Below are 17,903 nucleotides of genomic sequence, written 5' to 3'. Positions count from 1 at the left end.
AACCAATCATGGAAAATTGACTCGGGACGAGGAAGTGTGAGAGGAAGGTGGAGGTTCGCACGAAATTGTATAGCGAAGAATTTTGATGTATTTTTAAGAGTAATCGCAGAAAAACGCCTATAAAACATTACTCACCATTCATAGCGTGACTAACAACATGGAGACATTCGGGTTAAGAGACGCCGATTCCTACAAGGCCGGGATGATGTCGCAGTAAAGCAGAGAGACAAAGCCCTCGCGCGGAAAGGAAGGAGAAAGAGAATCGAGTAACTTCGACTATGTAAATGCGAGAATTTGACGAGGGCGGAAGGAGAAAAGAGAGGGAGCAGGGGAACAAAGACGTAGAATCTAATCTCTCTCTCTCTCTCTCTTTCTTTTTCCCTATATATTACAATATAAAAATGATACCTCTCGATTTCGTCAACTGATAGGTCGAAATTTATTAACTATTTCTCTGAATCTCGCGAAACGCGATTTTATCCATCGAAATTCGAGGTAGTCTCGCGATAAAATCCGCGGGATCAAATTTTCGCCCCGTTCAAGACTCGCACAAGACTCGCACTTCGCGTCAATCGTCATCTTGTCTCGCGATTCGCAACACTAGATACGCACAATGGGACAGATAGAATTCGCGCGTATATTCGTGGGTCAGACCTTTCTCCGCTTTGGACTTGTCTGGGCTCGAGGAGACGAGACAAGTCCAATGCTAGCATCGCCAGTTCCGCCAGCCCGAGGAATGCCTCTGTGCGAGGCAGCTGTCAGATCGTGACGAGCGGTCATCTTCGTCCGCACCTGCGCCCTCTAGCGGGCGCGCATGCGCGTCTCGATTGCGAAATAATTTATGGGTGCTGTATATTGGATTATAGATCCTTTCAAAGGAAGCTATCCAATCGATTGTTCGCTTTTATGGAAATGTAATTTTATTGACTATCGCGTTTTATGCGCATGTTTAATTTGTTTCAAATTAATTTCGCATTAATTTCTTTAGCGATTTTAAATAAAAATTTGATCTTATTGTTTGATACGTGATTGCGCAATGTTTAAACGTGGCGATTCCGATCTATTTTCGCTGTTGATTGGCGCCAATTATAAAAACCAATAAGCAAGATTGTTCAACTATAATAATAATTCAATTATCAATAATGCATCAACAATTATAATTATACAAGTCTACTGTTTCAGAATTTAAGAAACAAATAATTTGTGATAAATATATCAGAAATAAAATAAATATTATCAATTTATAAATATAAAATGTCTTTCGATATTTCGTAAACAAATTCTTTAGACAGAAGATTGTAAAAGACCAGTCATTTCACAACGAGAAAATGAAATGACAAGGATGATAATTACAGTTCCCTGTATTTATTTGTGTGACATTTCTCTCTCGACTTCACATAATATAATATTCAGTAACTTTATTTACAAGAGTTATCGACCCAGTGCATGGACTAAAACATATTTTAGTTTGCTCGGGAATCGATTTATTTACAAAAATGTGTCTTCGAATTATGGAACAACCTTTAAGTCCGCAAATGCATGGGACATAGTATCTCGTTTTCGCAAATATCTTCCATTTAATGAAAGCAGAAATGTAATCATTGCGATTGTAATCATCTTATAAAAAGATTCAGATTGAAATGTCCCTCGCGCATCTTGCATAACAATTTCTCGTTATTTTCCGCACCAAATATTGGTAAATGATCTTCTTCGTCATCCTCAAAAAATGAAGCTGAATGTAAATGCGAATACGTTTCAGAAACGTGGCATATCTTTCATCTCAGCATTCGAAAAAGGAACCGTTATCGCCGAGTAGATGTTTCTGGTGAGGAAACGCAGGGTATATAGAGTATACATTTTTTTAATTTAAAATATATTTTTTTCTAACTTTGCGTGATTAAAATCTCGACATCACATTCAAAATCGGGACATAAGACATTTTTTAAAACGTCTTTAAGACATAACATGATATAAAAGACATCTTAAAGAAGTTTTATGATCCGATTTTGGACATGTTTCTATTTCAATACTATCTCATAATTATTTTCAATCATATCTGAAAAGCACAAACGTATTTAATGGTAATTTTAGACACGTTTAGAAAAAAATTTACGAAATCAACGTGTGCTACTTGAGATTGCTTTGTATTCTCTGCTAAAAAAGCTGATTGTTATGTAACTACCCGGAACAAAATTTTGTATATATAACAATATAAAATTATATATAGAAATATATAAAATTATACATATAATCGCAAAATTATATATGAAATATGTCCACACATAATTAGATAAAAGTGCTTTTTATATATAATTATATAAATTTATATATATATAATAAATAAGTATTTCTTCATATATATGTTTCATATATATAAGTTGATATGATTATATACGAATAATTTATATATAAATTTATATAATTATGTGTAAAAATGGATATATTTCATATATAATTTTACGATTATATGTATAATTATACAATTTATATATAATTATATATAAAAAATTTTTCCTGGTACCTATTTTCTCATTTTGAATATGTTCAATACCTCGCGCTTCCTTTTACACGACTGTCCTTTTACGAAGCAAAAATAGCATAATGTAACATTTGTGGAAATTCCATTCTCTATTCATATATGTAGCATCGAAACGTAAAACGTTCTGCCAGCGATACTTATTATGAATATATCTCATGCTTAGAATGACTTAAATATTCTTCTTTCTTTTCCTCTTCATTCTAATACACTTTGTACATACTTATGGACGCTTGAGATGAAGCTTTGCTAAGTGACGGTCCGAGATATATAATTTTTAAACCACCGTACAATTAATCGATCGTCCGCAAATCTGAACGAAAATGCTATGAAACGAGATCCTTCTGTCGCCGATATACAGAGTGTCGTTTTGTAAATATATCTCTCTCAATTCTCAACGAGCGTAACGAGTACAGTTAGTGCAATTTTAGAGTCCCATAAGAGCTGTCTTGCATTTTTCGAATTTCGCGTATCATCTTGCGTTGCAGTGCAGATGCGTTATAAAATTCGTGAATATCATTGCGAATAGTTAATATTGTGTATAAGCATATACATATATCATATTCATAATCGTCATCTACCTGCAAATTACTTCCTTGACATTTAGCTTTTTTTTCCTCATATTAATTATTAATATATATTTTAATAAATTATTAAACATAAAATATTAAAAACGTATAGTTTTTAAGTGTACGTGTGTGTGAAAGAGAAGTCATCGTTTACAAAATATTAAATTGTAACAATTTTAACATTTTTTATAAAAGAGATTATGATCCATATTCATATCTCGTTTTTAAACAAATATTAGATCCAGCGAAGAGTATATTATGAATATGGATCAATATGGGACAATCAGAAATAATAAATCTAATAAAGTTTTCATCATTGATAATCATTAATAGTTTACGATGTTATAGCATTTTATCGATATTATTTTCTATTTACGCGAACACATACACACACACATACACAAATAAATTTATAGTTTTACGTACCAACAACACAAAATAAATTGTAAAGTCTAATTTTATATTATTTCTTTCTCTCTGTGTTTTCAAATATATTACGTAAATTTATTTCGCGTTTCTTATATGATTCCATATACAATTATATGCGATTCTAAAAAAAGAATTATCGTATGCAAGTAAAATATGAATGTAACGAATAGTCATAAATTAAAATGTGTGTAACTAGTTTATATAAATGTAATTAATAAAAAAAGAATATAGATAAATACTATTTTTTCGATATCTAATTTTTTTGCAAGATATTTTGCCTTTTGAGATATAAATTCTTAAAAGTATAATTGTATGCTTAATAAACTATCAGGAGAGAAAAATGCAATTATGCGCGCATGATGAGACTCTAAGGTACATATGTAGTAGAATAGTAATATGACGCTATCCTTTCGAAATATAAAAGAAAAAATAAACTTTTGATAGCGTTATAGTTTTTAAGCCCAATTCTCTCTTTTGTAATCATATAAAAATTATAATCTTGCGTACGACGAGGTGTAAGCAATTAAATCAAAAGCAAACACATATTAGCAACAGTATTGATATCAATCGAAATTCGTAAAAGGAAATCTCGTTTGAATAGATTCTCTATTGACTGGTGGAATGTATTCTCGTTTTTTTTTTTTAATTAATTCTGCGAACAATTCTTCTATATATCTCCCGAGATTTTTTATTCAGAGATATTTCAGTCTATCTACCACTTTCGATCAGAATAATGATACCGCACTCTCACGCGTTCTTCTACGAGAGAGAAGTATATATTATATATATTTAGTTTTATAATATAAGTATGTGACGTCATGTGTCTTCGTCATGTGTTATCTCGTATGCTTTTCGTGTTGATAAAGTTGTATGGTTTGCAGCAATACAAATAGAATATTAAATGTTCAAACCATCACTCTCTGTCTAAGTAATCGGATGATAGCCTGCAATTCTCACGAATTCAAGAGGTCCGCGTATTATTTGCCTAAAGGATTTTGCAAGTCCCATTGTAAATAAGCGACGTATTCTATAAACGACACTAGATTATAAACGTATCGACTATTTAAATCATACAATCATATATTCCTGTTGACGACAACGCCGAGTTTTTGTTGCATTATATATATATATATATAGAGTATGTAGATATATCTTTATATTTGGCTGACAGTAGTAAAAATATTCTTTTGTCTCGTATTTAAGGAACATAATCTCAATGTGCGCAACAGTGCTTTTAGTACTCATGAATCATTGCAAAATACTGTCATGATACATCCTTATATGTTATAATCATCAATGAGAAAATAAGAGTAATGAAAATTATGCTCTGAATGAAGACATGTATAAATTGCTTAAATCGCTAAATAATTGTCAGAATCTCGACCAACGACACGTAAAAGAAACTTGCAGTCCTATCTTACAAGAAACCTTCGGCAAATAGAAAATTCAAAAAAAAATCTGAAACTTGGCATAATTTTAGGGTATAGGTCTTAATAACGAAACCATTTTTTGTTAGTGCTAAAAACGGGTTTTTTTGAGAAATAAAATAAAGACGCACACGTGTACTATACACTTATTTGTTCGCTGTTTCATAATGGTATCTTTTTTTCCTTTTCTTTAAGTTCTCGCGACCAACCGCTAGAAAATCGGTTGCACCCCTAAATCCTAAATAAAGACGCAAACTACCTGCCTATTACACTTATATCTTCACTTCTTTGTTTCATAACGACTTATCATTTTTTCCTTTTCTGTAAGTTCTTACAACCAACCACTAGAAAATCGGTTGATTGCACCCCTAAACTCGTTTTTTAGCATCACAAAAATGGTTTCATTATGACCCATTACCTTAAAATTATGCCAAGTTTCAGATTTTTTTAAATTTGCTGAACATTCCTTGTTAGGCAAATAGATTTTATGGTGATTTTATGCTGTCATTTTTAAAAAGTACGCGTATGAAGCTCTAAACAGCTTGTCATAATCAACAATAAGAATTTTCACATTTTTTTCAGTCTTATAAGCAATACATCGTTTTCATTTTTAGAAAGCTGTTCACTTTCGCGTCCTTCGAAACGCGACTCGCTTCATTTTCAACATTATATGTACATTTGTAATTTCTAAATAACTTTTTGCGAAACTTGGAAAAGTGATTCCGCAAATGATGTCAGCAATCCTTTTCGACGAAGAAAAAAGGATTCTTATAGTCCTCTTATATTCCTCGCGATACAAATCTTTACGTCCAAAATACCTTCGATGTACGGATGCTGAATACAGACGCTGTTAAATTATAGGAACGGTGTATCTTTTTATCAAATCTATATTTATCGATGACAGAGTTTATCGAATTAATGTCATGTAAAGTGTCATGTATTTCGGTTAGAAATAGTCAATTAGACTCGGTTGGACGGTACTTCTCTTTTTGAAGATTTAAAAAAGAGAAAGACTCACTTTTCCAAGTTTCGCGAAAAGTTATTTAGAAATTACAAATGTACAGGATAGTGTAATGTTGAAAATGAAGCGGGTCGCATTTCGAAGAACGCAAAAGTGAACTTTCTAAACATGAAAAAAAGAGATAAAATCTGTCGAAATACGAAGATTTGATAAAAAGATCTATGTAGGCGAACATACCGTTCCTGTAATTTAATGGCGTCTGTATTCAGCATCCATGCATCGAAGGTATTTCGGACATAAAGATCTATATCACGAGGAATACCGGTTGATCGACCAGTAGATAATATTGTTATCGATGCGCTTGCAAAATTGAAACATAATCCGAATACGAATATATAATAGTATATCACTTTAGTTATGCACTATGGTTGATGCGTGTTGAAGTCTCTCAAGCTCTTCCAATGACAGGACGTTCGTCTGGCCGAGTTCTGGTAGCTTACCGGCCCGAGCTTGAGCGAGGAGTTCCGGGCTGAACCATCGTGCAAGTTGATTAGACGTTGGCGAAAGGTCACCTCCATTGCTACCCACGAATCCGAGGCCCGGTGAAGGTTGACGGCCGACTGTCATATTTAGTTGTTGCGATCGCATCGCTCGTCCATCTGTGTGCAATATTTATTCCATCAATATGTAATGGATTTCATCATTTAAATGGCAAAGGTAATTGTTATTGCAAAATAATTGTAAATATAGTTTGTCAATATTATTTAAAATATAATCTAATAATGTGAATGTTCCATTAATATTTTAGCCTAAAGCATTCGTAATTAATTAATGATTGTTTACTTAATCCAAAGGTAAATGATGTCAAGACAGGATTAAATGAGGGAAGGTCAAGAATGGCTTGCTATTATTCCGATTTCTGAACACCGTTGCATGCAATTTGATTGAGGAGAGAAGGAACACCTGAAAACCAATGTAAATAGGATAAGGAAGAAGTTTTTATAGAAAATCAGTTTTATAAAAGTCGGATTTAATTTGTTAAAAAATTTTTTTTGTAGTAAAGCACTCTTGTCACTTTGCGCTTCATCGAATCATATATTACCTGTACGGTTGGAATTGTAGTTTTGGTTCATGACAAGTTGCATCGGTGTATTTACAGTTCGTTGCTGCGGTGGTTGTTGTTGCTGAATGCTAGCAGTTCCGTGCGGTGACTGTTGCATGCTGGCGAGATGCGCAGGAACTTGCTGAGCCTTCATCTGGGTATTTATAGGATTTGATCTTGGATTTATGATCGAGTTCTGAACCACCGGGTTATATTGTGGAACGTTGTGATGCGGCAACGAAGTAGTCATTGTATGTTTGGATCGGGCTGGATTGCCGTACACATTCGCGACCGTTCTATGCTGATGCTGTTGGAATTCCACATTCGCCGTATTGTATTGGAATTGATTGCTGCTCGTGTTTCCATTGTTACCACCTTTCACTATAGGTCGACCTAAAAAGAGAAAATTTCGTTGCATTTAATATTACGTTTATTAAAATACATAAATAATCAATAATAAAATAATAGTAAAACCTTCCAAGTAATATTTTATGACAATAAGATTTATATAACAAAAAGAACCCTGTACCAAATACATAGGATTTTAGTTTTCGCAGATAGATACAGCAGATCATAAGCTACGACATATAAGAAAACCAGCTGATTTTATCAAGACTTAATTTTATATGATTATGTCAGTGTGCCTTTGATTTCTGTATTAACACAAAGTACTTTTATTATAATAAGTAGCGACGGATCAGTCACTGGACGCGCGTATACTCACTCGATGTTCTCACGGTAGGCTCTCCTCTCACACTGAGACTGAAATGTACGCTTGTCTTCGTCGCTACCCGAAATCGCGGTACATAGAAAAGGAGCTCCTGATTGGTAGCATCAATGCTTGCCAATCAGAAACGTCCGCGAAGGGTGCTAAAAAAACTCGAAAAAAAAAACATTTGGCGACACGTGTCGAAAGTCCGAAAAACGAAATTCCGAAGCGCGCGGCGCAAACACCTTTTGAATTTAGATTGCTAAAGCAAATAATTTTAATTTTTAAATCTTAGAGTTATTGTGTTGCAACTTTTAGATAGCCGATATAAATTTAACTTTGAGTTTTTTCGATTAGATGTCTTACAATTAATTTTCAATGAAATCAGCTAATTTTCTCACATGTTATAACTCATGACTTGCTGAACAAAAAATGTAATAGGCTCAAAGCGAAATAATAAATAGTTACTGATTTAAAGCCAGTCAAATACGAAAAACTTGGGCTCTACGAATTATTTAACTGAGTGTAACTCATTAACAGAGTTATGCTTAGATAATTTAAAAATTAACTAGATAAAAATGATTTAAAAATATGCAAATTCATTTTAAATAAGATGAAAATGATTTTGTTTTAAATATATCTAGATAAAAGATAAAGTTATATAACAATTCATCTAGATAATTTCCAGATAATATTATTTTTACGTAAGACCACTTATATAAACAGTTATAAAAAAATGTAAATTATAAAAGAGATATAAAAATATATTCATATTTAAGTTTTTATTGCTTACTGCTTAAATTCTACTACTTAAGTATTTCTATGCTATGACTCAAAACTAAATTATCTGAATATTATTCTCGATAATTTAGCAACGATAACATTTGTTGTCATCTAAAATGCAGATATAGATAATACATATTTTTATTATCTATATAAAGATAACGCCAAAATTTCATTTAGATGATCACCTATATAATTTCATTTAGATAATAGCAAATACTGCTCATTAATTATCCAATATTTAGCTTTGAGATTATTGTATCTTTTGTTCAATAGGACATAAGCTACATGTGAAAGACAATCAATTCCACTGAAAACTAAAATCCTATGTATGTGGTGCAGGGTCCTTTCTGCTAATATAATTTTATAAAAGTTAAAAGAATAACCTGGATGCTGTTTAAGCTGTGACGAATTCGACCATGTCGATGGAACGGATTGTGGTCGTAACGCAGTATGTCTCGAAAGAGCTCCTTGTGTAAGTAACTGAACCGCCGATTGCATTTGTTGCATCTGCGAAGCCTGAGTTTGTGTGGATAATTTTGACGGGTCGCTGCCGTTACCTGTATTTAAACAAAAAAACGAATTTATAATAGTAATCGATGAAAGCTTAAAGCTAAACATTTATAACACGAAACAAATGTTAATGCTTTCTTAATGTTAATGTTAATGCTCTTTTTCCGTCCTCGAAAGATTTAACTTGATAAAAAAATATAATAATTTAAATTTATACTATAATATTTAATGTATATAAACATTTAATAAATGTTTAAAATCTTCAATTTGCATTAAATCTTATATATAAATTTAATCAACTTCAATTTTATATGTATATACATATATACACATCACTACAGACTTGGAAACATCAACAATATACTTACTATGGGCATGTTTTGCTATACACTGCCAATACTAAAAATATAATTTACATAACGTAAATTATAGATTCAGTACTGGCAGTATATCGAAACATGCTCTAAATATTTATTTGGATATTATCATTCAAATTGTTTTCTTAAAATATAATTTATATAAATTATCAATTTAAATTATTGATATATTAGATTATTTAACTACACTCTCTATATTATGCTATTATTAATAATTGATATTATAATGTTATAATAGTAACAAATACGGTTAACTGTATATATTACATTAATATTTTATATAATATGATTGCATGCAAATTTGGCAAACACATGATTTAAGCAAAGCAACATAGAAACGAAAGAAAAAGAGAAAGAAAAAGGAGAAAAAAGAGGAAAAAAAAGAAAAGCTTATATTATTGATAAACAATTGCAACACTATTAATAGGAAAAAATGTGAGCATGTGTAAAAGAAAAGTTAAAAAAAAAGATGAGATAAAGCCTTTTATTATTAAAAAAAATCCTATTTCAACACTCTCTATTAAGAATTGTAATAAATCTTTGTTATTAAGAGTTTATTTTATAAAGTGCTTTTTTGCATCACATATAAAATAAAAATAATATATTTTTAAATATCTGTCATATATAGATATTTTTTAGAACATATATAGATATATATTAGAAAGATGTGACAGATATTTATCACACAAATATTTTTAATGCCGATTCTCTCCCATGACCTTTCAAGGCTTGAAACAACATCGCATTTCTGAAATGTCCAGCGAAAAAATTAAACGGCAAATATTTTTCGTTTTATAATCGCAAAAATAATAAAAAAAATCTGAACATAGCAATCAAAAAATATTTTATAACAGATTAATGTGCACTTTATGAAACTCTCCATCTGCTAGGAGAAAGCACAATTAAATATCTTTATCAAGACTTGCAATTATACTAGTATTTTAAGAATTAATGTTTCCTATTCCGTTTGCAATGCGATTATTTGTTTATTTTCGTCTACCGTCAGCGTTTCCAGTTCGGATGACTTTTTTACTGCCTCATCAACCGAGACACAATCGTTATTGTTGGTATAGTTATTGTTGGTATCGTTATTGTTGGTATCATTATTGTTGGTACTGTTATCAACATTTATTACGTTAGATTCTGATACTTTTGCAGTGTCGTTTGCATTTTCATTAACATCAAGGAAAGCATTTTCCTTCGTTGTGTTATTATCCGGATTATCTTTTATATCTTTCTCCTGTTGTAACGAACACGAATATTTGGTTTTTAATGCCGATTCTTCCGTACTGCAAGTATTATTATTCATGCGATTAGTTAAAGCAGATTGTAGAAAGATCATTTTAAGAGTCTCATTATGCACTTGATTGACAGAGTTGGAAAAGTTAGATGAATCAACGGAAGGAACGGCGGTATGCACTCGATGGTTTTGATCTCCGGACATGCGAGAGTGATTAACATTTCCATTAATTGTGGGTATAATAGAAGTCGTTTCTAATTTGTGGAATTGATTCGCACCGTCGGGTTCCTTGTCAGCAGTCATTTTACGTAAAACGGAGGTTGGAGTGAAAGCGAGTGGACTCGCTGTTTGCTTAGCTGGTGAATTAATAACAGGACTCGACGCGCGCAGTTGCTGTTGCTGCTGTACTTGTTGCTGCTGTTGCTGTTGATCCTGCCGCTTACGGAAATTCTCACGCTGCTCCTCCAATTTTTTCTTGATCAAAGCACTTTGCATTATAGATTGTGTGTGCATAACAATCTCCCGTGGTGACGGTACTCTGTGCGGTATCACTGTTATAACAATAATAATTTATGTATCAAATTTGTTTTCAACACAATTTTCCTCAATTTTGTTAATATTGCTCAAGATTTATAACAAATCTAATATCAAGTTATCAAACTTATCAAATGATTTTATTAAATGTATGAATGTCTTTCTTCAAATTAAAAATATTTTCATATCCAAGAGATAATATAACAAATTTTGAAAAATACAAAGTTCATTTATTATATACTACCTGGATGCTGTACTGTTAAAGTACTAGGACTAGCTGGTAAATTTGACGATATTATCGGAGGTGGACAATAAGCTGCATTCCAAACATAATATAAAATCGTTCGATTCAAGTTTTCGCTTAAAAAGGAATGTTGAAGAGAGAAAAATAAAAAAAAGAATTACATATAAAATCTTACCGTTACTCATCGGAGACGGAATCCTCTGTTGTTGCTGTTGATACAACATCTGTTGCAACATATGATCCTGATGAGTAGGAGGAGCCGGATGAGGATGTGGACTTATGGTACGAGGCGTGGTACCGCCGTACATTTTCAGAATATTCACCAGCATTTCTCGATGGCGATGCTGCATAGCGGGATTCTATGGACGAAACAATTAAAATTATGACTGTCATGTAACAATGTGCAATATGTGTTATAAACAGTGTTTGCTATTATCTAAATAAAATTATCTAGATGAAATTTTGGCGTCATTTTATCTTTATATAGATGATAAAAATATGCATTATCTATATCTGCAACTTAGAGATGAAAAAAGTATATTATCTTTACTAAATTATCTAGAGTCTAGAGTAATGTTCAGATAATTTGATTTAGAGTTATAGCCCACAAAAATACTTTAGTAGTAGAACTTAAGCAGTAAGTGATAAAAAACTTATAAATAAAAATATAAATATATTTTTATATCCCTTTTATAATTTACATATTTTTTATAATTGTGTTTACATAAGCAGTCTTAAAAATAATATTATCTGGATATTATCTAGACAAGTCGCCATAATTTTATCCTTTATCTAGATATTTTTAAAACAAAATCATCTTTATCTTATCTAAGATTAATTTGCATATTTTCATCTTATCTTTATCTAGTTAATTTTAAAATCATCTAAGCACAACACTGATTATGAATAAACTTACCTGCAGCTGTTGCATCAGATGTTGTCTGGTGATCTCCCCTTGCTGCAGACCCTGAATAATCGCTTGAGCTTCTGGTCGTTGTAAGAGTTCTTGGCTTGACGGGATGTTATTAATCATCATCTGCATCTCCGCCGGTACCGGACTGACACCTAGCATGCGCTGATTACCCATCATCATTGACAACATATCGGAATGTCGTTGTTTTTGCTGTTGCTGCTGCTGTTGTTGCTGCTGCTATATAATTATATACATAGAATGTTTATAAAATTCTTTCATCGCGAAGATATAAATAACTAAAGTGCTATAGATACATACTTGTATTTGCAAGACTTTCATCAGATTCTCGTGTTGCATTTGAGCCTGATGCGGATGCTGAGCAGGGCCAAGGGGACCAACATGATTAAACGTCGTAGTATGGATCGGTTCTGTAGATGGCTGCTGATGCGGTATTGACGGCTGCTGCTGTGTTTTTAATTGCGAATTAAGTAGCTGAAAAATAACACGAATTATTACTTATGCATGTAATTAATATAAAAAAGATCCAATATAAGAAAAATCATAAAATCTAAACGTACTTGCATTAATGTTACAGGTTGCTTTTGTGTGATAGGTCCGTTAGCTGCAGGCACAGCTTGTCCTCCATTCATTTGAGCAAGCTAAATCATTTTGTCAATAAGTTTATATAAAATAAAATAATCAATGTAATCAACGTACCAATTTTTTAAAAGCGGAGAGATCTTCTTCAGTCTTATTTACATGGGGTGTATCAGTCGAAGTCGCAGGTGGAGGAGCACCACCCCGCATGCGTGCTTCCAATTCTTCCAAACTGTGCACTTTCCCACCAATTTCTAAAAAAAAAAAATATATATATATATACATATACATTTATGTTTTATATAATCTATTTATACAAGGATATACAAATCTGCATGACTTACCCAAATCCTTAATAGAACAGTTTTTCATAGAGATAGCTGTATTAGATGCGTCACCCTGACCATTTTGACTCGGTTTATTACCGCGATGCAACATTTCGAGTAACTTTACGCCATTTGTAGCAGAGTTAGCATTATTTGTCGTGTTAGCTGGAGAAATGGGAGCAAAGTAGGCATTTGATTCCGTCACCGATGGTATTTGAATATTTGGCTCGTTGATGTCGTTCAATAAATTGTTCAGCAGTTCGTCTTGTATGGAAGCCCTACGACTATCCGCCTGCTGAATTGGACTTTCCCTCTTAAACCATTGACTAAATCGAGAACCAGTGCCACTATTCGTACCAACTCCGTTCTGCAAATAAAAAGGACAAAATTTGTTCAAATGATTCAAAAATAATTGCAAGATTATTTCAAATATATTACAGAGATGCAAAAATATATAAAAATTAAAAAGATGACTCACTGTCAACAGTCCAGATACGCCAGGGAACGTTTCAGCTTTCAGGAAATCATCCAGATTAAAATCGGGATGCGAGTCCTCTTGATTCTGATTAGCGCTAGAATTCTCTGTCGACTCGGATGTTGTCGGATCGGTCACGGTACTCTCGCTGATGTCATTTTCTTTACTCTGAATGCTGGAAGATTGCTCGGTCTGTTCCGAAATCGGAGAATGCGGCGCCGGCACAGCATTTAGAGGTTGATCCATGACAGTCGGAGTGCTACGTCCTTTAGGACCCGCCGAGTTTTCGTTCGGCTTGTCGTCTTTCTCCACAGCATTCTTCTTGTTTCGCTTCTTCTGCGCGGGAGTCTGTTTCTTGTTCTTGGAACTACCACTGTTGCTCACAGCCTTCTCCTCCGGAATATCCTCGAAGCCCCTTAACTCAATCGTGTCGTGCTGAGACGTGGGTCCCGAGCTGAACCATTCGGGCTCGTCCATTGAATCGCGATTGTCACTATAAGTCCGTCGACGGTCGTTGCTGAATCTCTTCTCGCGGCCGCGATCTTTGTCGCGATCTGTCTGATGGCTATTCCGCTCGTTGTTTCGCTCCGATCCTCCTCTGTCTCCGCGATCGCGCTCTCTCTCGCCGCGATCGCCGTAATCCCGACCGAAGGATCTCCGTTCGAATCTCTCGTCCCGCTCGCGCAGACTGTCCCGATCGCGCTCCCTCTCTCGCATGTCGCGCTCCCTGTCACGCTCCTTCCCATCGCGATTATCTCTGTTGTCACGATCACGCAGAGGACCGCCAGCTGCCGTGCCCGATCTAAAACCATAATCCGCGCGCTCGGATTCGATCTTTTCATTCTCCGATCTAAAATCCCATATATCTCGCGCCAGAATCCTGCCGCTACCGATTCGGCGAACAGGTTCACGATGGCTGACCTGGAAATTATTCAATATCTGTGTTTACAAACAGAATACAGAAAAGTGATATATATGCAGGGTGTGTCATGAGGAATGGTCAGCATTCTAGGATACGATTGTACATATCATTTTAAGCAAGAAAGTTTATATAAACGTGTATCTTATTTTGGACAGTTATAAAGACACATGTTCAATTTTAAGAACAAATACTTTTATAAAAATAGAATCAAATATTATGAAACAATTACCTCAAATTTTCGTCCTGTGTTAGTTTGAAATTTTTTATTCTGCTATAATTGAAATTTCTTATATACTTATGCAAAATTATTATTAATAATTAAAGAGAGAAAGTTGTTTATTAATTAAATATTAATTATTCAAGTTTATTGTAAGCTTGAAAGTGAATGCAATTTTTCAAAAAATTTGGTTATATTAAGTTAATAAATATATTCATTGTAAAGATTAAACACGCTGTATCTTTATAACCGTCCCGAATAGAACACATGTTTATATGAGCTTTTTTTGCTTAAAATGCTGTGTACAATCAAATCTTAGAATACTGACTATTGCTCCTGAAACACTCTGTATTTAATATAAAAGCAATTATACAGTAAATATAAGTTTATATATACCTCCGTTTTGCCGATCGGACTTTCTGGACGCCGATTTGGTGGCTGATTGACATTAACGTAACATCCCGAATTAAAACTTCTTCGTTGAGGGCTCAAAACAATGCCGTCTTGCTCCTTACGTATTCGGTCCCGTGGATCGCCATTACTACGTCGCTTACTATGATTCTCAGTGATTTGATCACTACGTCCGGTCCTTTCTTCCTTCGGGGGTGTATCGCTACGCTTTCTATCCGAATGCCAACGTTCGGGATCCCAAACACCTCGTGAGCTGCGAGGAAAAAAATAATTAGCGATCAACAGAATAAACATACATCGAAGATTCTAAAAAAAACTTATACGCTCTTGTAACATACTTGTTATAAGCATTGTCTAGGACCGCAGGCCTCCGTTTGGATAATCGCATGTCTTTTATCACCATCAGTTCATCCTGGAAGCACAAAAAAGATTGTAAATAATAATACATATATATCGCGAGACTCAATTCACTTTAACGAATTCCGATAACATTTGCAAAGTGATATTTACCCGAGAATATTGAAACTGAGGTCTAGAACGGCCTACTTCCATGATCGAAGCGTCAGTTACCTCCCCGGCCACAGACATCGATATAATGGCTTCATCCCCTGAAAAAATAACAAAGAAAAAAAATGAAAATCACAATATACGTAGAAAAAAAAAATCGTCCCGATCTCGACTAAAATTTCGAGATAACGACCTGCTATGAATTTTCTATTCGATCGTCCGAGCAAAAATCCCGTTTGGAAATTACTCGGCCGTACTTACGGAAGGTCACTCGCTTTAGAGGATTGACAGATTTGTTTTTCCGGAACCAGTGGCAAGCTCTGGTCTGCATAACAAGGATGTCTAAGAAGGGGGAGCCAGTCGGACCGACCAGCGGTCGTTTCCGCGGTCGCCGGTACCAGTTCGAACCGATGAAGCGATTCACGGCAATGAACCTCATCCTACAAATATCTACGTCCTGGTCTTCGTTCCGAGTGAACTGAATATAAACTCACTCCTCGAGGAAAGGCCTCTCTTACCCGGTTGCTCCGTTCTACCTAACTGTGTATGTATATGTACGTGTGAGTCTTCCCTCTGTGTCTCTCTTCGCGCAACCGTCTCGACAGAATGTAAACAAACAGGTGAAGGGCAAATTCGGGCAAATTCCCAAATCCAAGCCCCGTCACGAACACGTTGATCCCGCGAGTCGTCGAAAATGAAATTATTCTCTCTTGCGAAGGAACCTTGCCTGAGAGCAAGCCTCTCTTTCAACCCTTTAAAATTTTACTTAAAAAATTTTCAAAATGTATGCATGAAATAAAAAAGTGTTCGGAATTTATCAGTTGGCCTTGAAGCCAACTGGTGACTATAATACCGGGAAGGTTCGTCAGGACCTTTCGTCCTTTGAAACAAAGCACAACTTGGAAAACAAATTCTTTTGCCTCTTCACGTTCCTTTTTTTTCTCGTAACGAGGAAAAAAATATGTTAAACAATGGATATATCAAGTTGCAGAAATTGTTTACTTCTATTCTAAAAAAAATAGCTATTTGATGCGTAGAAATAGGCGATTTTACGTAGGTATTCCACCGCTTATCTCACTCGCACGCGACTTTGTATTGAAGAAATATATGTAAACACTTGTGTAAGCACAGTATAGTGCAGACTGACTAATTCAAACTGCTTTCAGACGAGATAATACTCTGATAAGCCAATGAAAGCCTTTCTTGAAGAAGATCCTAGTCGAGAGGGGACTTGATTCGCCAAATAAGATAATATAAATATTTAAATCGATTGTCACATTTAGAAGGATCTCTAAAAGTCATTATTTCTCTTAAAAAAATACAAATAAAAAATATATAATAAAATAATAAATAAAATACAAGTGCATACAAATTTATGATACAGTTGCATCAAATATCACATTTTGAAATCTTTGCAAAATAGTATTCTTTGCTCTGAAAAAACTGTACTGGTATATACAAGATTTTAATTTGATTTAATTAAATATTTTTTAAGTGAAAAAACATATATACGCAACACAAAAATATGTATACGCATATAAATAAAAATCAGAAACAAATCAAAGACCAATCTAGATGAAAAAGAAAGTATAATTGATCAGAAAGATTTAGCATATCAATGTTACGAGTCCTAAATGTAAGAAAAAATATCCTATTATAGATGTACATTAAAAATAGATTAAAAAAATAAGAAAGATAAAAAATAAACATAAAAATCTTGTTAATTGTTTAATTATAATGATAAGGACTGATAAGAGACTCTAGAGATACTTTTACATGACCTTATTTTTATATAAACATATCTTTTTATACGAATCAAAGCATCAATCGTGCTCTGATCTATGTAATTAATAAAATTGTTAAAATTTACAAAAAGTAGAGTTAGTCAAATCGAGATACATTCTTTAAATATCTAGCAAAAGGAACATACAGTTAAAAAAAAGAGAACCCAAATAATAAGTACCTCAAAAATATTTAATCCAACCGACAGAAATATCGGAGATCGCTCTTTCTTTTTTTTCAAATTCAAATTTAATTTCTACCCAACGAGTCGAAGAAAGAAAGATATACCAGATCTGTTTCTTTCACAATTTTCCCTCTCGCAACATCCT

General features: G+C 33.6%; 1 protein-coding gene across 2 annotated transcripts; it reads right to left on the bottom strand.

Moving 5' to 3' along the window:
• Positions 1–1,403: 1,403 nt before the first annotated feature.
• On the bottom strand, positions 1,404–16,935 carry LOC114937964 (uncharacterized). Of its 2 annotated transcripts, XM_029311634.2 has the most exons (16): positions 16,054–16,935; positions 15,796–15,893; positions 15,624–15,697; positions 15,271–15,538; positions 13,739–14,656; positions 13,279–13,627; positions 13,055–13,188; positions 12,916–12,996; positions 12,656–12,829; positions 12,341–12,574; positions 11,600–11,783; positions 11,425–11,496; positions 10,925–11,197; positions 8,903–9,076; positions 7,025–7,417; positions 1,404–6,581 (listed from the first exon to the last, which is right to left on the bottom strand). In XM_029311634.2, the coding sequence occupies exons 1-16, from the start codon at positions 16,229–16,231 to the stop codon at positions 6,334–6,336; spliced, it is 3,852 nt and encodes a 1,283-aa protein (XP_029167467.1). In that variant the 5' UTR covers positions 16,232–16,935; the 3' UTR covers positions 1,404–6,333. The 2 variants fall into 2 exon arrangements, with proteins under 2 accessions (XP_029167467.1, XP_029167469.1); XM_029311636.2 differs by lacking the exon at positions 11,425–11,496 and having other exon boundaries at positions 16,054–16,934.
• Between the last annotated feature and the right edge of the window lie 968 nt (positions 16,936–17,903).

The sequence above is a fragment of the Nylanderia fulva genome, unplaced genomic scaffold (assembly GCF_048542155.1).
Source record: "Nylanderia fulva isolate GAGA-0341 unplaced genomic scaffold, ASM4854215v1 Scaffold4, whole genome shotgun sequence".
NCBI lineage: Eukaryota > Metazoa > Arthropoda > Insecta > Hymenoptera > Formicidae > Nylanderia > Nylanderia fulva.
The sequence above is the reverse complement of the archived record's forward strand: the minus strand, read 5'-3'. Positions and strand labels throughout refer to the sequence as shown.